Source organism: Oryctolagus cuniculus, chromosome X, assembly GCF_051225735.1.
Source record: "Oryctolagus cuniculus isolate XC-2025 breed Fujian yellow rabbit chromosome X, ASM5122573v1, whole genome shotgun sequence".
Taxonomy (NCBI): domain Eukaryota; kingdom Metazoa; phylum Chordata; class Mammalia; order Lagomorpha; family Leporidae; genus Oryctolagus; species Oryctolagus cuniculus.
In genome coordinates, this window is record NC_142888.1 from 77,829,283 (window position 1) to 77,853,798 (window position 24,516).

The 24,516-nt window shown below is 41.3% G+C and overlaps 1 protein-coding gene across 7 annotated transcripts in view; it reads left to right on the plus strand.

The window, feature by feature from the left end:
- LRCH2 (leucine rich repeats and calponin homology domain containing 2) overlaps positions 1 to 24,516 on the plus strand; it is a 134,572-nt gene that overhangs the window by 51,086 nt on the left and 58,970 nt on the right. For all 7 annotated transcript variants that reach the window (XM_051827272.3, XM_051827276.3, XM_051827277.3 and 4 more), the window contains exons 3-5: positions 2,385 to 2,511; positions 12,373 to 12,478; positions 12,563 to 12,699. In XM_051827272.3, the coding sequence (XP_051683232.1) occupies positions 2,385 to 2,511; positions 12,373 to 12,478; positions 12,563 to 12,699 (370 nt within the window). The remainder of the gene's footprint in view (positions 1 to 2,384; positions 2,512 to 12,372; positions 12,479 to 12,562; positions 12,700 to 24,516) is intronic.

A 24,516-nucleotide genomic window follows, 5' to 3' on the forward strand; every position in this document is an offset into this window, starting at 1 on the left:
AGTGGTGCCTGTGTTTTTAGTAGGCCCTCTGCTAATGCCATTGTCTTCTTTCTGGTCTTTTGACCTCACTTTGGCTAGCGAGGTTTTATATGTTTATTTTTAAAGATTTATTTATTTGAAAGGCAGAGTTACAGAGAGGCAGAGGAAGAGAGAGTGAGAGAGAGAAAAAGCGAGAGATAGAGAGGTCTTCCATCCACTGGTTCACTCCCCAGATGGCCGCAACTGTCAGAGCTGTGCCAATCCGAAGCTAGGAGCCTAGAGCTTTTTCTGGGTCTCCAATGTGGGTACTGGGGCCCAAGCACTTGTACCACCTTCTACTGCTTTCCCAGGCCATAGCAGAGATTAGAACCGGTGCCCATATGGGACGCCGGCACTGCAGGCTGTGGCTTCACCTGCTAACCACAGCACCACCTGCTAGCAAGTTTTTAAACTACAAATATTTCTGTGAAATCATAGCACCACAGTGCAGGTCTATTTATAGGCATGCATCTTTAGTGTAAGGAATGAAACATTATAAACAAACAGGTCATAAGTTGTTTTTGTTCAATCTTGTGACTTCTTGTTGCCCTTGGAGAATGGAGTATTGAGAAATGTGGAAGTAGATAAAATTGTAGAATTCTTCTTTTTTCAACATGAGAAGGGGTGATCCCCCAACTTTCACTTTAAACAATTTATTGGTCTAAATCCCCATATAGGAAAAAAGTAAATATAAATAATATACGGAACAATAATATTCCCTTTTCACTGTGATATAATAATCCTCTTGACATCTCTCTCAATGGTATTACCTGGAAATACCTAATTTTTATTTTTTCAGACTTATTTATTTATTTATTTGAATGAGTTACAGAGAGAGAAGGAGAGATAGAGATATTCTACCCACTGGTTCACTATCCTGAGGGCTACAACAGTTGGGGCTGTACCAGTCCAAAGCCAGGAGTCAGGAGTTTCTTCCAGGTCTCCCACATGGGAAGCAGAGGCCGAAGCACTTGGGCCATCTGCTGCTGCTTCCCCAGGCCCTTAGCAGGGAGCTGGATCAGAAGTGGAACAGCTAGTACACTAACCAGCACTGACATGGGATTCCACCATTGCACGCTGCAGCTTTAACTGCTATACTGCAATGCTTGCTCTGATAACCTGCTTTTTTAACTGTGAAGGATTTGTGACAGGCCCCTGTTATATTTGACTTTCCAGCAGTCCGGCTAGGATGTTTACTTGAGAGGCATTGGCTTTTTTTTTTTTTTTTTTTTTTTGCTTTAGGGCTTTTGTGCCATGTGATTAAAGCCAAGCTAGTGTTTCTGGATGTCCTCTTCAGGGATAAGATAAAATGAAGGGTCTGAAGTCCTCCCTTTAATTACACTGGGCTTTTGTTGCTGTGAATGTTACACAAAGTCCTAGGTAAAGGTATTATAAATATCACTTTGAAAAAGAGGAAAAGTAATAGTTTATTGCTTATCAATGCTTGTTAGTATGTATTTTGATAATGGATCATTTGGGGCAGTCAGTGTGCTTTGGTGTATAAATTTGACCACCATAATAGTTTGAGGGCAAGGGTCACAGAGCCAGATTGCCTGTATTTGAATTCTGCCTCTCCCATTTTCTAGCATTTTAATCAGCTTATGTAATCTCTTTCCGACTTTCTTTTCATCTGTAAAATGGGGATCATAATACCCATTTTTCCAAACTAGGTGGTTGTGAGGGTTAGTCAGGTTAATTCATGTGTGGTGCTCCGAATATGGTGTGGCTTATAGTAAGCAATCAATAAATGCTGGTTGTAATATTTAAATGTATTCATAGTGATAGGAATGTTTTATCAACTTAGAGATGTTAATAAGCTGTTCTACCTTAAGCCATAATGAAAAGAAATGGATTATGGTTACAGCATGTTGTTTAAGGTGTAGTCCTGTTCTTTCATTAATTTAGACATAGTGAATGCCTTTCCCTAGTTGGTGGCATGGCATTATTGTCCATACTGAATTTTTACCAGGAAGCAAGGTTCTGAAATTCTCTGGCTCAAAAGAATCTTCATTTTGGGATTTTGAGAACTAGTGGTGTGTAGGACAGTATTACAGGTAACAGTCTTTCTTTGCAGTCAGACTTACATTTGAATCTCTGCTATGCTTGGGCAAGTCACTTAACCAGTTTAACCTTCATTTTCATATGTGTATAATGGAGATAATATTACCTATCCTTTGGGGTTAATTTGAAGACTAAATGAGATGGTACATGGAATTTAACACTGTGCTTGAAACAAACAAAGCATTCATTAAATGATAGTTATTACTTAATGAAAGCTTATTTATTTTCCAGGTGATTTATTCTTTTTCAATAAAACATGTCAGGCTTCAGAAATATATCTCATGGGAATTTCTTATTCTTTTCAGTCGAAATCTTTTATCAACATTGCCAAAATATCTATTTGATCTTCCCCTTAAAGTTTTGGTTGTCAGTAATAATAAACTGGTATCCATTCCAGAAGAAATTGGGAAGTTAAAAGATTTAATGGAATTGGTGAGTAAAATAGTTACATTATTTGTATACAATATGCATAATATATACATTTACATTTTAGAAGATTATACATTTCTTTTTGGAGTTTCAGTTTAATTTTTAAAAAAGGAATAAATTGGTCTAAGTCTAAGTTCACTGTAGTGAAATTTTGAGATATCATTATGTATCTTTCATTTTATTTCCCAACCGCACAAAAGGCCTGGTTGTTTCTTAGTCCTAGTGCAGTCAGAAGGCTTGTTTACAAGCCATCAGAAATACCTTTCAAATGAATAACCATTTGTTTATACATTTTGTGGACAGTAAAATTTCAGGGAAGAGATAATTAAAAAATTATATTTTAGAGGGCTACTATACAGCCCTAGAAGATAGTACATTGAATATAGTAGAATTAGCAAAATAATTGTTCCTCTACTGTATGCTCAAGTGATTTTATAACAGTTTTGGGACCAAGATAAATGGAAAGAGGCCATTATATGTAATTGGTTATAGAAATATAGAATGATTTGGGGATGGGCCTTTGGTGCAGCCATTAAGATGCTTCTTCAGAACTTAGCTCTTTCACTGGAGTACCTGGGTTTGAGTCCCAACTATGCTTGTGATTCCAGGTTCCTGCTAATGCACACCCTGGGAGGTAGTAGGTGGTGATGCGGATACTCCCTGCCACCCACAAAGGAGACCCAGGTTGAGTTCTGGGCTTCTAGCTTCATCCTGGCCCAAACCCAGCTGTTATAGGCATTTGGGGAGTGAACCAATGAATGGAAGATTTCTGTGTCTTTCTCCCTGTCTTTCCTTCTACCTTTCTTTTTTTATAGAAAGCTTTTATTTAAAAAATTTTGTAAATATAACTTTTGGATTATAGCAGTTCTTCCCCCGATACCCACTCTCCTACCTCCAAGCCATCCCACCTCTTATTCCCTCTCCCATCCCATTCCTCATTAAGATTCATTTTTTAAAAAAATTTTTTTAAAGATTTTATTTATTTTATTTGAGAGTTAAAGTTACAGACAGTGAGAGGGAGAGACAGGGAGAAAGGTCTTACTTCTGTTGGTTCACTCCCCAAATAGCAACAACGGCCGGAGCTGTGCTGATCCGAAGCCAGGAGCCAGGAGCTTCTTCCTCATCTCCCATGTGGGTGCAGGGGCCCAAGGACTTGGTAAAACTTCCACTGCTTTCCCAGGCCATAGCAGAGAGCTGGATTGGAAGTGGAGCAGCTGGGACTAGAACCGGCACCCATATGAGATGCTGGTGCCCCAGGCAGAGGATTAACGCACTGCGCCATGGCACCGGCCCCTAAGATTCATTTTTAATTATCTTTATAAACAGAAGATTAACTCTATACTAAGTAAAGATTTCAACAGTTTGCACCCACACAGACACACAAAGTTTGAAGTACTGTTTGAAGACTAGTTTTACTATTAATTCTCATGGTACAACCCATTAAGGACAGAGGTCCTACATGGGGAACAAGTGTACGGCGACTCCCATTGTTTATTTAACAATTGACACTCTTATTTATGATGTCAGTGATCACCCAAAGCTCTTGTCAAGAGCTGCCAAGGCTGTGGAAGCCTCTTGAGTTCACAAACTCTGACCTTATTTAGACAAGGCCATAATCAAAGTGGAAGTTCTCTCCTCCCTTCAGAGAAAGATACCTCCTTCTTTGATGACCCCTTTTTTTCCACTGGGATCTCACTCACAGAGATCTTTCATTTAGGTCATTTGTTGCCACAGTGTCTTGGCTTTTCATGCCTGAAATGCTCTCATGGGCTTTTTAGCCATATCCAAATGCCTTAAGGGCTGATTCTAAGGCCAGAGTGCTGTTCAGGGCATTTGTCATACTATAACTCTGCTGTGTGTCCTGCTTCCCATGTTGGATTGTTCTCTCCTTTTTAATTCTATCAATTCTTATTAGCAGACACTTAATCCTATCTTTATGATCAGATATGAATTTAAGCTGATCACTTCAACTAGTAAGATGGCATTGGTACCTGCCAACTTAGTGGGATTTGGAGTCCCATGGCAAGTTTTTTTTTTTTTTTTTGACAGGCAGAGTGGACAGTGAGAGAGAGAGAGACAGAGAGAAAGGTCTTCCTTTGCCGTTGGTTCACCCTCCAATGGCCGCTGCGGCCGGCACGCTGCGGCCGGCGCACCGCGCTGATCCGAAGGCAGGAGCCAGGATCCAGGTGCTTTTCCTGGTCTCCCATGGGGTGCAGGGCCCAAGCACCTGGGCCATCCTCCACTGCCTTCCCAGGCCACAGCAGAGAGCTGGCCTGGAAGAGGGGCAACCGGGACAGAATCCGGCGCCCCGACCGCGACTAGAACCTGGTGTGCCGGCACCGCTAGGTGGAGGATTAGCCTAGTGAGCCCTGGCGCCGGCCCCATGGCAAGTTTATAGCTTTACTCTTAGGGGTAAGTCCAAGGGAATGTGTGCTAAACTGTACATCTCCTCCCTCTCTTATTCTCACTCTTATTTTTAATTGGGATCAATTTTCAATTGGATTTGAACACCTAAGAATAATTCTGTGTTAAGTAAAGAGTTCAACCAATGGCATTAAGTAGAGAAAGAAAATACTAAAAAGAACAAAATAGTAAGCTGTTCCTGGATAGTCAGGACAAGGGCTGATCAAGTCATTGCTTCTCATAACATCACTTTCACTTCTACAGGTTTCCTTTTAGGTGCTCACTTAATTGTCACAGATCAGGGAGAACATATGATATTTGTCCCTATGGGATTAACATATTTCACTCACCATGATGTTTTCCAGATTCCTCCATTTTGTTGCAAATGACCATCTACCTTTCAAATGTAATGAAAATAAATTGTAAAACTGTAAATTGTATTTTACATTTTCTTTATGTAAGATTTTAAAAACTTAAATAATTTATTGTAATTACTTTGAACATAAAAATTTTGTGTATTTAATCGACATTGAACTCTGAAAAAGCATAATTGGAGGCCGGCGCCGTGGCTCACTTGGTTAATCGTCCACCTGCGGCACCGGCATCCCATATGGGCGCCAGTTCTAGTCCCGGCTGCTCCTCTTCCAGTCCAGCTCTCTGCTGTGGCCCAGGAGGGCAGTGGAGGATGGCCCAAATGCTTGGGCCCCTGCACCCACATGGGAGACCAGGAAGAAGCACCTGGCTCCTGGCTTCGGATCGGCACAGCGCTGGCCGTAGCAGCCATTTGTGGAGTGAACCAACGGAAGGAAGACTTTCTCTCTGTCTCTCTCTCTCACTGTCCATAACTCTACCTGTCAAATAAATTTAAAAAAAATCTTTAAAAAATAACATAATTGGATCATTAAAATATTGTTGAATTCTTTTCATATCTTAATGGTTAACTTCACTTCAGACAATGTATCATTCTGGTTATTTTTATTTTCTTTCTTATTTTGAGTAATGCTTTCCCAATAAACAGGTATTTTTAAAGGATTCATTATTTTTTAACAATTTTTATTTATTTTTATTTTATTTGGAAGTTAGGCTAAGAGAAGACATATCTTTTATCCACTGGTTCATTCCCCAAATGCCCACAACAGCCAGGGCTGGGCCAGGGTAAAGACATGTGCCCCAAACTGACTGGGTCTTCCACATGGGTGGCAAAGACCCAAGTACTTGAGACATCATCTACTCACTCCTAGGTTGTACATTAACAGGAAGCTGGATTGGAAGCCAAATCACTGAGACTTGAACCAGGTTCTCCTATATGGGATGTAAGCATCTCAAGCAGCATGCTAACTACTGTGCTGAATGCCTCCCCTCCACTCCTAGTATTTTAAAAGTATTCTGAAGTATAATTTTATTCTGTCTGGAGGGGTCAAAAGTTTTCTTGAGTAACTTATCCACAATTTTATAATGGGGAATTAATGTTAAAATAGCATATTATGAACAGAAATTTCATGAATACCTTTCATTTATTAAGGAAGACCTGCACATTTAATTAATAACACAAGAAAGCTTTCTTGAATTTTGCCTTATATTTTAGAACCTTAGAATTTTGAAATAATAAAATTCTGTCATTAGATACCCAGGAAATATTCTCTGGCCTTCAGTCTGCAATACAGTATTTTGTTACAGTACTTATCAGAGTAGATCAGTTTCCTATGCTTGGGTTTATTTCTTCTGGGAAATGCTACCTATCTACCAAATTCTTATGGATTTTTCTATAAGAAAATGTTCAGTATCAGACAACTTTGGAGAGAAGCAATGATATTTACTTTAAAGTGCATTTTCTCTGACTTTTACTGTTATTTATATAGTAGTGTGTTCTGTGTATACCAACTAATGTGATCCTGTGAAAACGTAAATCAAATCATGTCATTCCTCTGCTTTAAAGTATTTGGTTTTTGCCTGTATGTCTCAGAGCAAAGGCAAAAATTATATCTCTCCCTCATTCTCCCTTGCGTGCTTCCCTGTAGTTATACTTGATTCCTTGCTGTTCTTTATATATTTCAGTGATGTTCTGCGTAAGGGATTTTATATTTATTGTTCTGTCTGTCTAGAATATTCCTTATATATTGGCATGGCTTACTCTTTCAGCTCTGATAATACTTTTCAACTGACATGTCCATGATCTAAATTGTTAATATCCTTTTCTCTATTACTAACACAGTCATTTTCATTTACCCTGCTTTTTTTTTTAAAAAAAAAAGAACTTAACACTTTCTGGCATAATTTATAATCTATTCTCTTTGCCAGAATACAAACTCCATGAGGAGCTCTGGGTGCTATCCCTATCCCCTAGAATGTAGTGAGCAAATACTTGATATTCAGTAAATACTTGTTCAGTGAAGATGCCTTACATATTGTTTGAAAGATGTTATTGTTGTGGGTGAAAAGGCAGCAGAGAAAGATGACCTCAGTTCTTTATCTCATTTCCATGCCAACAAGGCAGAGAGAAAAGCAAAATTTATTTAAGTCAGAAAGCTCCTGCCAACAGAGATCAGGAAAGGGTGAGGGGACTAGAAAGGCAGACCCCCTGAACTGTGAGGGTCCCAGTCTTCTAAGCATACTTTCAGGAGAAAGAAAAAAAAAAAAGCAGCAGCTAACATCAGTTAGACAGCAGGATGAAATCCATCAAAAGGCCTGATTTGTAATCTTGCCTGTCCTATCTAGCTTACTGATGATAAGACATAAAACCATCAGAAGAGTGGGATCTGTTTCACAGTAAACTGAGAACTCAGAAGGGTACAATCACCACTTCCTTGCAATTCTCCAGATAAAACTGGAAACTCCCAAGGAGTGGGACAGGCATTTTTGTCTTGCTAAAGATAACTTTTTAGAGAAGCAAGCATTTTGCACTCTCTTTGGTGGACTCCCATTTTCCTCTTTACAACCATGGCCACCTAACTGCCTATTAGCCCATCTGATTGCCATAGTGTTAATGGATGCAATGGCCAAGAAAATATTCTCTCAGTTCTTTGTCTCACATGGAAGAAGAATTTCCAGGAGGACAAGGCAGAGAGAAAGCGTTTAAAAGTAAGATTTATTTAAGTCAGAAACCTCCTGGCAAAATGGCCAGGAAGTGGGCTCCAACAGAAGCAAAATCAGAAGGGGCTAGTGGTAGTGGAATTTTTTAGCACAATTTGGAGAAAAAAAAAAAAAAAACTTGACAATCAGGTAGACATTTAGTTAAAGGCAAGCACAAAACCCTTCAAAAGACCTGATTTGAAATCTTTTTACCCTATTTGGATTGCTCATGATAAAACAAAAGAGCCATCACAAGGGTGGCATACCTAATTTGTTTTACAATAAACTGAGAGCTCAGAAGGGTGGAGTCACGACTCCCTTCCTGTTCTCATGATAAGGCAAGAGATTCCTAAGGAAGTAGGGCAGGAACTTTTGGGGGAGAAGAAAGCATTTTACACACTCAATTTCTACCAGGAACACCCTGATTGCCATTTAACCCTTTGAGTCATCACAACAATAGGTAGAATACATTTTCCCAGTCATCTGTGGATTTAGTAGATTTTTCCCTGCATGGCTTCAATATTCTTCTGAGTCAACCCTCCTGTCTTCTTTTACTTTTTTTTTATCAAAGAAAACTTTTATTTAAGTTTTATAAACTTCATGCATTTCATAAATACAACTTTAAAAACAGTGATTCTTCCCACTGTACTATCTCTCCCACCCACGCTCCCACCCCTCTTCCTCCTCCTGATATCAGAAATGACCCCCTAAAATACAGCAAAATGTGGCCCCAGAAGCACCTTCTGGGATGTTACCAGAATTTGGGGTGCCATATGATATCACCATATGCTTATTAATAAATCCCCAATATTAATAAGCCTGAGAGGGTTCTTGTCTAATAGAGAATAATTCTAAATACTGGCATCAATAAACCAGGTAGCATGGTACATTTTAAGCTTTATTTAGTGCGAAAGATGCATAGGAGAGTGATAGCTTTATCTAAGAGAGAGGTAAATCTGGGTTCATAGGGAGCACCAGGAACCAGCCACATGGAGTAGCATCTAGGCCAGGAAGCCTAGGGGCTGGTGGCCCACGTTCCCAGGAGGTGCAGGGCTACAGCCAGCACCCTCCAGGCTAGAAGCCAGGCAAAGAAGAGAAGGACTGGACACACCTTGTCCCTGGCTTTTAACCCACTTCCGAAGGGGAGTGGTTAATTAACCTGATTGGCTGGTGTGCACTCAGGTGTGGCCATGTAGGGGCATGAGGTCACACAGGGGCGTGGTGAAGGCGTGGTCTTCCAGCTCATAAACCTAATTGATTTTAACCTGTATGCCTGCCTACTTCACTCCCTGTCTTATTTTTTACTAAGATCTATTTTTAATGAACTTTATACACAGAAGATTAAGTCTATACTAAGTAAAGAGTTCAACAAATTGTATGAAAAAAAAAAAAAAAACTGTTCCTCAACAGTTGAGACAAGGGCTGTTTGAAGTCATTGGATCTCAAGGTAAATTTCACTATTTTTAAGCATTCTTATTCTTTTTTCTTTTTTTTGTTTTTTTTTTTTTTTTTGAGAAACTTAATTAACTTTAAAGAAGAACCCCAAAATGATACATCTTTTGTGAACACTTAGAACTATAACTTATGAGACATAAGAATATCCTCCACTTAATACACAAAAATGAAGTAAATATTGCCTTTTTAAGGATTTATTTATTTTTGAAAGTCAGAGTTACACAGAGAGAGAAGGAGAGACAGAGAGAGAGGTCTTCCATCTGATGGTTCACTCCCCCATTTGGCTGCAATGGCCAGAGCTCTGCCTATCCAAAGCCAAGAGCCAGGAGCTTCTTTTGGGTCTCCCACATGGGTGCAGGGGCCCAAGCACTTCGGCCGTCTTCTTCTGCTTTCTCAGGCCGAAAAGAGAGCAGAGAGCTCGATTGGATGTAGAGTAGCTGATATTAGAACCGGTGCCCTTATGGGATGCCGGCACTGTAGGCAATGACTTTACCTGCTATGACACAGCGACAGCCCCACAAAGTAAATTTTTGAGAACAAGTTTTACTATTAACTCTCATAATACAACTCTTTGAGAACAGAGGTCCTGCATGGGAAGTTAGTGCACAGTGACTCCTGTTGTTAATTTAACAATTAACACTCTTATGTATGATGTCAGTGATCACCTGAGGCTCTTTACAGGAGCTGCCTAGGTGATGAAAGAGTTTTGAATCCACAAACTCCTTCAGTATTTAGACAAGGCCCTAAACAAAGTAAAAGTTCTCTCTTCCCTTCAGAGAAAAGTACATCCTTCTTTGATGACCACTTCTTTCCACTGGGGTCTCACCTATAGAGGCCCTTCATGTAGGATACTTTTTCCACAGTGTCTTGGCTTTCTATGCCTGAAATGCTCTCATGGGCTTTTCAGCCAGACCAGAGTGCCTTAAGGGCTGTCTGAGGTCAGAGTGCTACTTAAAGTGATTGTCATTCTGTGAGTCTGCTGTATAGACTGCTTCCCATGTTGAAGCGTTCACTCCTTTTTAATTCTATCTATTATTATTACCAAACACTTAATCCTATTTATGATACCTTTAATACTTAAAATGCTGTTTTTACCAGTCAGCTTAAGGGGATTTAGGGTTCCATAGCAAGTTTTTATACTGTACCCTTAGAAGTAAGCCCATAGAAATGTGTGCAGAACTATACAGCATTACAGTTACAGTTCTTTTAGTAAAACTGAATGCATGTGTCTCTCCTCTTCCTCCAAGATAATATAATTTTCATTGAAAGCTAGAAATTGGGACCTGTTGCAGAATATAAATTTCATTTTCATTGTGTCTGGAATGACTACTGTTTGAGAGTGTGTTGTAGATTTCTTTCCCCATTTTGTTTATGTGTTTCTAAGAAAGCTGAGGGAGAGGAAAGCACAGCTAACCTGTTTTCAATTTTCTTATAGACACTTTTTAATTTAGTTTTCTATTAGGATTTGTATTTTTTAAAAGATTTATTTATTTTTATATTTATTTGAGAGGCAGAGTTATATATAGAGATCTTCCATCTTCTGGTTCATTCCCCAAATGGCTGCAACAGCCAGTCAGGCCAAACCAAAGTTAGGAGCCAGGGACTGCATCCATTTCTCCCATATGGGTGGCGGGAACACAACCATCTGGGCCATCGTACATTGCCTCTCAGGCACTCTAGCAGGGAATGCAGAGTAGTTGGAACTCAACCCAGACACTTTGATATGGGATACAGGTGTCTCAAGCACAAGCTTAACCCATAACACCTGGTCCAAGGATTGAATTTTTTTTTTAAAGATTTATTTATTTATTTGAAAGGGAGAGAGGGGAGAGAGAAAGGTCTTTCAATCTGCTGGTTCACTCTCCAAATGGCCGCCACAGCTGGAACTGAGCCAATCTGAAGCCAGGTGCCAGGAGCTTCTTCTAGGTTTCCCATGTGGGTGCAGGGGCACAAGCATTTGGGCCATCTTCCACTGCTTTCCCAGGCCAGAAGCAGAGAGCTGGATCAGAAGTGGAGCAGCCAGGACTTGAACTGGCACTGATATGGGATGGCAATGGCACCACTGCAGGCAGAGGCTTAACCTGCTATGCCACAATGCTGGCCAACCTTTGCATTTTTAACTTAACCCTAAGAGATGCCTGAGGCAGATCCCTTAGAATGTCTGAGTTATAATGTGATCCAAAAATGTTTGAACTTGTAATAGCTCATATTTTGCATCTCTTTGGAGAAAGACATTGAATTAAATTGATCTAGACCATAGACTTTGGTACTTCAACTCACATCTCTAAATCCTTGACTCTCTTCATTTCTACCCAACTAAATATCTCAAAACAACTATTATGATTGACAGGTAATCACAGTAATTATTAATTGCTAGTCTTTTATTTTGTCTCTGTATGAAGAGCACCTTGAGTCATTATTTTTTTTTAAAGGTTTATCTACTTATTGGAAAGGCAGAGGTTCAGAGAGAGAGGAGAGACAGATCTTCCATCAGCTGGTTTCCTCCCCAAATGGCCACAACAATCTGGGCCCAAACCAGGAGCCCATAGCTTCCTGCGGGTTTCTCACATTGGTGGCAAGGGCCATCTTCTGCTGCCCTTGCAGGAAGTGGAGCAGCCAAGACTCAAAATGGCACCTATGTGGAATGCTGGTGCTGTAGGTTGTGGCTTAACCCACTGCACCACAGCGCCATCCCTTTATCATCTTTACTTGGTGTTTGGTTGAGATTTTTCAGATGTTATCTTATGTAGTTACTAAGCTATAATCACAAATTTTTACACAAAAATATGTCAGTTGTATTATATTGACTTCATGATAGAATACAAACAAATTTGTCAGGTAATCCATCTTTAGAGAAATGATATTGGAGGCAACTATTGCTAGCTATCAATCCTGTATAGTTAGTTTTTTATAATTGTATTTTCTTGTTTTCCTTAGGATATTAGCTGCAATGAGATTCAGGTCCTTCCCCAACAAATGGGGAAATTACATTCTCTTAGAGAGCTAAATATAAGAAGAAATAATCTTCATGTTTTGCCTGATGGTAAGATGTTCACTATTTTTACCTAAACGAATAAGAAAATAAATATGTAAAATTTAACTTAATAATTTTTCTATTTCTGAACAGAATTAGGTGATCTTCCTTTAGTCAAGTTGGATTTCTCTTGTAATAAAGTGACTGAAATTCCAGTTTGTTACCGGAAGCTACATCATTTACAAGTAATAATTTTGGACAACAATCCCTTGCAAGTACCACCAGCACAGGTTTGTAATACAAATATGATACCTGTTTATTTTCATTTGTTCATAATTGTATTTGTTTTTTTTTAACTTTTATTTAATGAATATAAATTTCCAAAGTACAGCTTATGGATTACAATGGCTTGCCCCCCATAACGTCCCTCCCCCCCCCGCAACCCTCCCCTTTCCCACTCCCTCTCCCCTTCCATTCACATCAAGATTCATTTTCGATTCTCTTTATATACAGAAGATCAGTTTAGCATACATTAAGTAAAGATTTCAACAGTTTGCTCCCACACAGAAACCTAAAGTGAAAAATACTGTTTGAGTACTAGTTATAGCATTAAATCTCAATGTACAGCACACTAAGGACAAAGATCCTACATGAGGAGTAAGTGCACAGTGACTCCTGTTTTTGACTTAACAAATTGACACTCTTGTTTATGGCATCAGTAATTACCCTAGGCTCTTGTCATGAGCTGCCAAGGCTATGGAAGCCTTTTGAGTTCACCGACTCTTATCATATTTAGACAAGGCCATGGTCAAAGTGGAAGTTCTCTCCTCCCTTCAGAGAAAGGTACCTCCTTCTTTGATGACCCATTCTTTCCACTGGGATCTCACTCGCGGAGATCTTTCATTTAGTTTTTTTCCCCCCCCCCCCCAGAGTGTCTTGGCTTTTCATGCCTGAAATACTCTCATGGGCTTTTCAGCCAGATCCACTTGCCTTGAGGGCTGATTCTGAGGCCAGAGTGCTGTTTAGGACATCTGTCATTCTTTGGGTCTGCTGTGTTTCTCACTTCCCATGTTGGATCATTCTCTCCCTTTTTGATTCTATCAGCTAGTATTTGTAGACACTATTCTTGTTTATGTGATCCCTTTGGTTCTTAGTCCTATCATTACGATCAATTGTGAACAGAAATTGATCATTGGGACTAGTGAGATGGCATTGGTACATGCCACCTTGATGGGATTGAATTCGAATCCCCTGGTATGTTTCTAACTCCACCGTTTGAGGTAAGTCAGCTTGAGCATGTCCCGAATTGCACATCTCTTCCCTCTCTTATTCCCACTCTTATATTTAACAGCGATCACTTTTCAGTTAAGTTTCAGCACTTAAGAAGAATTGTGTATTGATTACGGTATTCAACCAAAGGTATTAAGTAGAACAAACAAAAAAAAATACTAAGAGGGTAACATATTAAGTTGCTCATCAACAGTCAGGGTGACGGCTGATCAAATCACCGTTTCTCATAGTGTTCATTTCACTTGAACAGGTTTCCTTTTTGGTGCTCAATTAGTTGTCACCTATCAGGGAGAACAAATGGTATTTGTCCCTTTGGGATTGGCTTAATTCACTCAGCATAATGTTTTCCAAATTCCTAACAGGGATCACTTTTCAGTTAAAATTTAAACACCTAAGAATAATTGTGTGTTAATTACAGAATTCAGCCAATGGTACTAGAACAAATAAAAATACTAAAATGGATAAAGTATTACATTGTACATCAACTGTCAGGACAAGAGCTGATCAAGTCACTGTTTCTCATAGTGTCCATTTCACTTCAACAAGTTTCTCTTTTGGTGCTCAGTGTATTTGTTATTTTTAAAATGAATTTGTTAATGCATTACATTCTCAGGGTCACAGCAAATGCATGATAATAACAGCAATACAATTCTCATGCTAATGTGTTATCAATACAAAGAGAACAGATTCCATGTAGTTCACTGATACAATTCTAAGAATATAGTGATATTTCTCTTCCTCCCTGTGTCCCTCACTTTTTCTTTCTTTCTTAAGTTTTGAAATAACATATTTTTAATTTACGTTATAGTCAGAGGCTTAATGCTGCACTAAATAAAGAGTTCAACAAGGAAAAAGTGAAATGACCACAATTCAGCAGGAATGTAGGCAAGGCCTAAACAGTAATCAAACTTAAAGATGTCAATTTCATTCATATACAGTAAATTTTAAAATAATTACAGATCACTAAAACTATAGTAGTATATCACTCTTTTTTTGGGGGGGGGGGACAGGCAGCAGAGTGGACAGTGAGAGAGAGAGACAGAGACAGGTCTTCCTTTGCCATTGGTTCACCTTCCAATGGCCGCTGCGGCCGGTGTGCTGCGGCCAGCGCACCATGCTGATCCAATGGCAGGAGCCAGGTGCTTCTCCTGGTCTCCCATGCGGGTACAGGACCCAAGCACTTGGGCCATCCTCCACTGCACTCCCGGGCCACAGCAGAGAGCTGGTCTGGAAGAGGGGCAACCGGGACAGAATCTGGTGCCCTGACCAGGACTAGAACCCGGTGTGCCGGCACCTCAAGGCGGAGGATTAGCCTATTGAGCCACGGGGCCGGCCAGTATATCACTCTTAACCATTTGTTTGACAAAGATATAAACAAACTGTTACCTGTTGTGGAGGGGAGGGCAGTTGCAGGAGCAAGTTTCGTCTTTCTTTTCCTTAGCTCAGTATAGAAATCAAAAGCTGGGAAACAATTTGCAAAGAAGCATAAACTTTTATTTGATTGGCAAGTGACAGAAAAGTGTCTGGTTCAAGAGGAGACCAGGCAAAGTGCCTGAACAGGACACTGGCTTTCAGGAAGTGCCTAGGGTTTTTAAGGCATTACTGTTTGTTCATTGGGGCATTCTATGGGGATACCCATTGGATGGAGGGTTTTACATACTGTATGTTGATTGGCTTGGGGCTCATGGAGATGGGGGGGGTCTCTTGGAGATAGTGGGGGGTGTCTCTTGGAGACAGATCAATTTTCCCTAGAGGCTCAGCCCCCTCCTCTGCTAGCTCTAGGTGAAAGATTGCAACTACCTTAAAGGCGTGAATTAAAACCGTAAGGTCACATATGCAGCACAAGAAGCTATAGTGGAGGGCATGTCAGCTGGTCTGTAAACAAGCTTTCCAGCCACAGTTGGCAGCCTGCTTGTGAAGGACATTCTACCTATGTCTGGGGGGCTCACAGACCCCCAGCCCCACTGAACGGCCTCACAAAGTTTGACAGTACTATATCTATTATTGATAAATCAAAAACCACCAAAATCGGGAGAGAATTAATTGTTAAGGTACTCTTTGTAAGGAAAAGAGTGCAGAATAGAGAGGAGGCAGGGTACAAATTTACGACCAGACTGAATTTATTCAGAGAAAATAAATCCACAGGGGTGGGTAACCAACCATTGGCTTGCACATTGAGGGCATGAATACCAGGAGGCCCACACTCCACCAGGCTGGGCTTTTTTATCTTAGGAGGGTTAGGGGTGGGGAAGGGGGTAAGGGGCAGCAGGCAAAGTTGAATTCTTCCATAATGGTCTTTCAAGTGGCTGCCAGGCCTCTGAACCTGGGGAAGAATGTAGGATGGGGGCGGGGGTGTAAAGACAGTTGGGCATGAGACCAAGTTGAGATTCAGGGACAAGGAATACTTTCCGATTTTTATCTATCTTTGGGCAATGAGAAAGAATGGCTGAGGCTTATGTCTTTGTTTCATCACTCCTGTTTAAAGGAATTTTTCAGAGAAGTGGCTTTTTGACTTTGGTAGGAATTACAGCTTAGGCGGTAGCATAACATTTGGAAAATTCAGATACCAACTGCTTGTTATAGAACACCTCCAGAACTGGTTGGAAGAATTGCTGCAGAACCCCCACAAACTTGCCCCACTGTTTTGAATCACAGAAAGCCAATCACTAACACCAGAGTGGTGAAAGAAAATAGTTTATTGTGAATTACAGAGCAAGAACTCTGCTCTTCTTTAATTCATGGGCTCCCTGAGGGGTTAGGCCTAAAGATTCTTATCAATTTAAGTTGAGGTAGAGAGGGACATGTTCAGCTCTGGTCCAAGCTCCTGGTTGGTCTATAGTGCTTGTGATCCTCCTTTGATTCATCATCAATACCAGGTTTTCATAGGAAGTTTTAATGATGCCAAAGTGGGCTCCAGTTAATCTGGGACCTACTTGCGGGTGGTGGTTACTTTCCCCTCAGAGCCTGAAGTTCCCAGGACAAGACAGAACATCAAGATGTTATCTTTCTGAGAAATAAATGACCTCATGAGGATGGTGATCAGGGTTGCTCAGGGATGGCTGCACCACTCCCTCAATTCAGTGAGCTAATTTTAGTAAGAGGTTGATTTGTAATCTTAAATGCAGGGCAAGGAAAGTTTAAGCTAAGGGAGGGAGACTGAGAGATCTGGGAGACAAGGACCTGAGTTTAGCTAGCATTTGCCTGCGAAGCATGTATAGGGGCTTTGTTTCATGCTTGTGAGCTGGTAATTCTGGTTGTCAATGTTACTTTGTTGTCAATGTTATAGTCTGAAGTCCCTGTACCTATCTACTACTCGGGTATGTATCTACTTGGAATTTGTTGTGGGATTGGTTGGAGCAAATTATTGGCACTGCAAGATGAAATTCTAGCAGAAAGAACAAGATACAAGTGGAAGGCCGGCGCCACGGCTCAACAGGCTAATCCTCCACCTAGCGGCGCCGGCACACCGGGTTCTAGTCCCGGTCGGGGCGCCGGATTCTGTCCCGGTTGCCCCTCTTCCAGGCCAGCTCTCTGCTGTGGCCCGGGAGTGCAGTGGAGGATGGCCCAAGTACTTGGGCCCTGCACCCCATGGGAGACCAGGAGAAGCACCTGGCTCCTGCCTTTGGATTACATGTGACTGGTGACTGCCATATTGGGCATCACTGTTACAGAATGAGTTAAATTTCCTGCTTTTTGCTCCACATCACCCTGGTGATGCCAGTCTTCTGAGAGGAGAAAGGCAGTTTTATTACTGGCTGGTATAGGGCTTAAATCTGCCTCCCTGACTGGGAGCTTGCGGGAAACTCTGTGCAGAAATGGTGGTGAGGTATGTTCTGAATGGAGGGACTGAGATCAGTCAGGCCAGCACAGTTAACGATGTTTAGTCATTTTCCTGAAAAAGCAGGATATTAGCACAAGTTTACAGTTTACATCCTCTTCCTGCCCTTGGCTCCACAGCCACGTGAGTATGCTTCATTTGCCTCGGCAGAAGCCTGGAATCTCCTCTAGGGAGTAGGCTGATTGTTCCATGCTCTCCCTCAGCTCGGAGGATTAGCCTATTGAGCCGCGGCGTTTCTTTTTTTTTTTTTTTTTTTTTTTTTTTTTTTTTTTTTGACAGGCAGAGTGGACAGTGAGAGAGAGAGAGAGAGAGAGAGAGAGAGAGAAAGGTCTTCCTTTGCCGTTGGTTCACCCTCCAATGGCCGTCGCGCTGTGGCCGGCGCACTGCGCTGATCCGATGGCAGGAGCCAGGAGCCAGGTGCTTTTCCTGGTCTCCCATGGGGTGCAGGGCCCAAGCACCTGGGCCATCCTCCACTGCACTCCCTGGCCACAGCAGAGGGCTGGCCTGGAAGAGGGGCAACCGGGACAGAATCCGGCGCCCCGACCGGGACTAGAACCCGGTGTGCCGGCGCTGCTAGGCGTTTCTTTTTTTTTTTTTTTTTTTTTTTCTCCCTCAGCTCGGTAGCCTGATGACTAACCTCATGTCTCGGCAGAACACTGCAGTTTACTCTTTAGGGAATCGCTTTCTGTTTGTCCTTTCTGTGGTAATGGAAACGTTCTGTATCTGCACTGCCCATCATGGTAATCACAGTGGTTATTGAGTACTTGAGAGTGTATAGCATGGCAGAAAAATGGATTTTTTTAGTTTTATTTTGATTTCGTTAATTCAAATTTAGTCACCTGTGGCTTGTAACTACCATATTAGACATTGTTGGTACAGAGATATTAAACTAGTCAGTGGCTTCAGGCAGAGCTCTGGGCAGGGTGGGACCCAATACTGAAAACGGTAAATGCAGATGAACTGAATGGGAGGACCCTCCAATATACTTCTGCTTGGCTTCCAAATGTTTGTAGCCTGTCTTAAATATCTTAGACTGGATTGATGGATTTCTTCCTTGGTAAACAGATTGAATCAGGAGAAAAGATCTGTCTAGGGGCTGGCGCTGATGGTATAGCGGGTAAAGCCACCGCCTGCAGTGCCAGTATCCCATATGGGCGCCAATTCATGTCCCAGCTGCTCTACTTCCAGTCCAGCTCTCTGCTATGCTGGGAAAGCAGTAAAAGATGGCCCAAGTCCTTGGGCCCCTGCACCCACGTGGAAGACCCAGAAGCTCCTGGCTCCTGGCTTCGGATCATCAGCACAGCTCCAGCCATTGCTGTCAACTGGGGAGTGAACCAGCGGATGGAAGTCTCCCCCACCCCCCGCCTCTCCTTCTCTTTGACTCTCCTCTCTCTTTGTAACTCTGCTTTTCAAATAAATAAAGAATTCTTTAGAATATATCTATCTAGGCCAGCGCCGCGGCTCACTAGGCTAATCCTCCGCCTAGCGGCGCCGGCACACCGGGTTCTAGTCCCAGTCGGGGCGCCGGATTCTGTCCCGTTTGCCCCTCTTCCAGGCCAGCCCTCTGCTGTGGCCAGGGAGTGCAGTGGAGGATGGCCCAGGTGCTTGGGCCCTGCACCCCATGGGAGACCAGGAAAAGCACCTGGCTCCTGGCTCCTGCCATCGGATCAGCGCGGTGCGCCGGCAGCAGCGCGCCAGCCGCGGTGGCCATTGGAGGGTGAACCAATGGCAAAGGAAGACCTTTCTCTCTCTCTCTCACTGTCCACTCTGCCTGTCAAAAATAATAAAAAAAGAATATATCTATCTATATACTGATCTTTCATGATCACCTAACAAAATGCTTCGTCCCTGTCTGATCACCAGATAAATGGAAATTCACCATCAGCAAGTTTCCCCCATGTACACTGAACTTCCAGTTATCTTTTTCTTGTTTTGCTTTTGAAAACAAATAGCCAGAGTCACGAGACATTGCAGGAATAATGTCTAACGTGAAACAGAGAGAAAAATAGTTCCACTGAAATGGAAACAGGCACACTGATTTTATTGCATGTCACTATCTAGAAATATGAGTATACTTCACAAAGTTCATGGAAAATGGAATTAAAATAATTTTATTGTAAATTTTTAAGGATTTATTTATTTGAAAGGCAGAGTAACAGAGAGAGGGAAAGACTGAAAGAGAGAGGGAGAATCTTCCATCTGCTGTTTACTCCCCAAATGGCCACAACTGCAAAGTCTGAGCCAAGCTGAAGCCAGAAGCCAGGAACTTCATCTGGGTCTCCCACATGGGTGGCAGGGACCCCAGTATTTGGGCCATCTTCTGCTATCTTCCCAAGTGCATTAGCAGGAAGCCGGATTGGAAGATGAGCAGCAGGTAAGATGTGAAGTAGCACTTAGATATGGGATGCAGATATCTGAAGTAGTGACTTAACCTGCTGCACCAGTCCCAATATGCACTCATAGTTATTTCACACTATGTATTTTCCATGGCTTTTGAAAGTCCCTTTATAAAGATTTCAAAAAATTTCAAACTAAAATAAGCTCATCTTTTAATTCCATTTTTCCCATGAAATTTTTGAAGTTCCCTGTGTTTGTAAACTGTATATCTGATAAGAGCTTAATGTCCCAAATATGTAAGAAACTCATGCAACTCAACAGCAAAGAAACAAGTAACTCCATTTAGAAAATGGGCAAAGGCCCTAAATAGACATTATTTCAAAGAAGATACACAAATGGCCAGCAGCTATATGAAAAGATGCTCAACTTCACTAATCACCAGGGAAATGCAAATTAAAACCACAGTAAGGTATTATTCAAACCTGTTAGGATGGTTATTATCTCAAACGATAATAAATGTTGGCCCGGATGTGGAGAAAAGGTAATATTTGTACAGCATTTGTGGGAATGTGAAATGGTATAGCCAGTGCAGCAAACAGTATGCAGCTTCCTCAAAAAATTAAAATAGAATTGCCATATGGTCCAACAATCCCACTTCTGGGCATATATCTAAGAGAGAACAAACCAAAGTATTTTTCCTATTCTGACTCTCAGTACAGAACACTTCTGGTTATCACAATATGTGAATTTTGGGGCCGGTGCCATGGCGCAGGAGGTTAATCCTCTGCCTGAGGTGCCGGCATCCTGTATGGACACCTGTTCTAGTCCCGGCTGCTCCTCTTCCAATCTAGCTTTCTCCTGGCTCCTGGCTTCGGATTGGCGCAGTTCTGGCCGTTGCAGCCATTTGGGGAATGAACCAACGGGAGGAAGACCTTTCTCTCTGTCTCTCCCTCTCACTGTCTGTATCTCTACCTCTCAAATAAATAAATAAAATCTTTAAAAATGAAATAAAATGTGAATTTCCTCATAGTGTTAAGTGATTCGTCAGTAGCTGCTGACTGGATGTTCTGTAATTCAATTCAGTTCTGATACCACCAACCTGGAGATTGTATCAAATCTCAGTTTTAGGACTCAGTCCCACAAGATTACCCATGATTAACTATAAATCCAGGTTTCTATAACCTCCTCCTTGGGTTCAGTTACTTTGCCAGAGCAGCTAGAACTCTGGAAACTCTTAACTTACTATTGCCAATTTATTACAAAAATTGTTTCTAAGGACACAAATGAATAGCCAGATTGAAGAGATATATAAGGCAATGTATGTAAGGGGGAATATGAAGATTCCATGTTCTTCCTGGGCTCACCATGATCCTCCAGACATTATCACTATTTGCTGACCTGCAGTATGTTCAGCAATCTGGGAAGTTCTCTGAACCCTGTCTTTTGGGTGTTTTTGTTTTTGTTTTTGTTTTTATGGAGGCTTCATTGCATAGGCATGAATTGTTAAATCATTGCCCATTTGTGATCAATTTAGTCTATTCAAGCTATTCTCCCCTCCCTTGAGTTTTTTTTTTTTTAAGATTTATTTTTTATTTATTTGAAAGACAGAGTCACAGAGAGAGGTAGAGACAGAGAGAAAGGTCTTCCATCCACTGATTCACTCCCCAGATGGCCACAATGGCCAGAGCTGCGCCGATCCGAAACCAGGAGCCAGGAGCTTCTTCCAGGTCTCCCACATGGATGCAGGGGCCCAAGGACTTGGCCATCTTCTACTGTTTTCCCAGGCCATGGCAGAGAGCTGGATTGGAAGTGGAGCAGCCAGGACTAGAATTGGGACTTATAGGGATGCCGGTGCTTCAGGCCAGGGTGTTAACCCACTGCGCCACAGTGCCGCCCCCCGACCCCCGAGTTTTAATCCTCTTGGTTGATTACCCTGGCCAACAGTCCCCAATCCTGAGGCTGTCCAGGAGCTGCAGTTCTCCAGTCATCTCATTAGCATTCAGAACAATATTTATCATTTAAAAGATTTCAAGGATTTTAGAAGCGATATGCCAGGCAGAGGCAACAAGATCAAATATACATTTCTTGCTGTCAGTTGCAAGATACCAAGGAAAGAAATCAGTGCCTCAAAGAGATGTCTGCATTCCCATGTTAATTGCAGCATTATTCAAAATGGTCAAGATATGACAACCCTTTCAGTATCTGTCAACAGATGAAAGGATAGAGACAATGCGTGGAGGGGGGGGATTAATGTGTATATAGTACTGCATGATCTCACTTATATGTGGAGTCTTAAAAAAAAAAGCTGAACTCATGGTTGTGGCATAGAATGATGGTTCCTAGGAGTTGGGGCAGTGGGAAAAAACTGATCAAATGGTACCATTCATCAATTATAAGATGAAGAAGTCCTGGAGACCTGATGCTCTCCATACTGATTATTATTAATATTGTGTGATATACTTGAAATTTGCTGAGAGTAGATCTCAAGTATTGTTACTATACACACAAAAGGTAACTGTGAAGTGATCGATAGGTCAATCCACTTGATTGATTCATAGTGTGTACTTATATCAAAACATCATGTTGTATATGCTAAATGTATAGAATTTTCATTTGCCAGTTTTGTCTCAATGAAGCTGGGGGAAAAAATCAGGAGGGCAGGGAATAGAGTACACTCCTTTGAGTGGTAACCAGAGTGACTTCTCAACAGCATCCCTGGAAGCTAGCAGCTGTTAGAATGATGTCTTCAGAGACTGAGGGAGTATTTCCTGCTTCCTACCCTCAGTCAAACATGAGGGAGAAAAGGTTTCAAAGTGCAAGATCAGAAATGTTAACACCCATGAGCCCTTTCTTAGGAAGCTAGCAGAGAATGTTCTGTACCAAAATAAGGGAATAAACTGAAAAAGGGGAATGCTTCATGTTCAAGATTAATAGGTATGCATAGGCTTAGAGAGGAACCAGTTTGCAGTTGTCTCCAAAAAAAAAAAAAAAAAAAAGAAGAAGAAGAAAAGAAAGTAAATGAACTTCATGTTTTTGTCCATATGGAGAGATGTTTTACAGTTCAGTCGGAGTCAAGAATTAGTAATAGGTAAATATACATTGGGCCATTATTCACTTTAGGAAAAAAATTTTTTAAAAATAGGAGAAAGAAAATGTAACCATACTTTATGCTGTTCTGTGAGTATTTTGTTGGTCATGGTAATGTAAATTCTGGATTTTGATTTGTTGAAGAATGACAACATAGATATAATAATAGAACATATTTATATAGTGTTATACTCCAGGAACTATTGAAAATGCTTTACATATATTAACTGATTTAATTTTTATATCAACCTTATGAAACAGTTATGTCATTATCCCATTTTACATATGAAGAAACAGGCAGAGAAAGAAATGACTTTTTCAGTGTTGTCTGACTAGCATACAATGGAACCAGGATTCAAGCTCAGGCAGTATGACTGCTCTTTAACTTCATGCTATGTTTCTGAAGAGAGGGAAGGGATGTTAGTGTGAATTGATCAGGGTTGAGGAAGGAGATAGTGGAGGTGGTAGTAGTGATGATATAAGAGATCGATCCTCATCTTCTTTTTTTTATTTTTTTTATTTTTATTTTTTTGACAGGCAGAGTGGACAGTGAGAGAGAGAGAGACAGAGAGAAAGGTCTTCCTTTTCCGTTGGTTCACCCTCCAATGGCCGCTGCGGCTGGCGCACCGCGCTGATCCGATGGCAGGAGCCAGGTACTTATCCTGGTCTCCCATGGGGTGCAGGGCCCAAGCACTTGGGCCATCCTCCACTGCACTCCCAGGGAACAGCAGAGAGCTGGCCTGGAAGAGGGGCAACCGAGACAGAATCTGGCGCCCCGATCGGGACTAGAACCCGGTGTGCCGGCACCGCAAGGTGGAGGATTAGCCTAGTGAGCCGCGGCGCCGGCCCTATCCTCATCTTCTTTAGTGAGATTTTGGTAAATAAAATCAATAATTTAAAATTTAAAAAATCAGTAGAAGTATGTTATTTAAAAATTAGAGTAAATAGCAGAAAACCAATGAGAATTTGGTTTTGGAGATTGAAAGGATTCAAATGGGAGATTGTTTTCTTATCAGCTTTGTGATTCTGCTTGACTTTTAAAGCTATGTGAATGAATTACTCTGATAAAAGTTAAACTTTATAAAAGAAAATAATTCATTAGTATTTAGTTTTGTAATGAAAGAGAATCTTTTTAAAGGATTTTATTTATTTCTTTGAGAGGTAGAGTTACAGACAGAGAGGGAGAGAGAGAGAGAAAGGTCTTCCATCTGCTGGTTCACTATGCAAATTGCCTGGCCCATCTGAAGCCAGCAGCCAGGAGCTTCTTCCAGGTCTCCCATGCATGTTGGGCCATCTTCGACTGCTTTCCCAGGCTGTAAGCAGAAAGCTGGACCGGAAGAGGAACAGCCAGGACACAAACTGGTGACCATATGGGATGCCAGTGCCACAGGCGTAGGCTTAGACTACTATGCCATAGTGGCCTGAAAGATAAATTTTTATTTAGTTTAGACAAGAAGTAGTGTACTTTTTGGTATATTTAAATTGGTTATTTATATACTAATAGATCAAACATTTTTGTTTTTTTAATTATTAGACGAGTTTTTTTATTTATTTT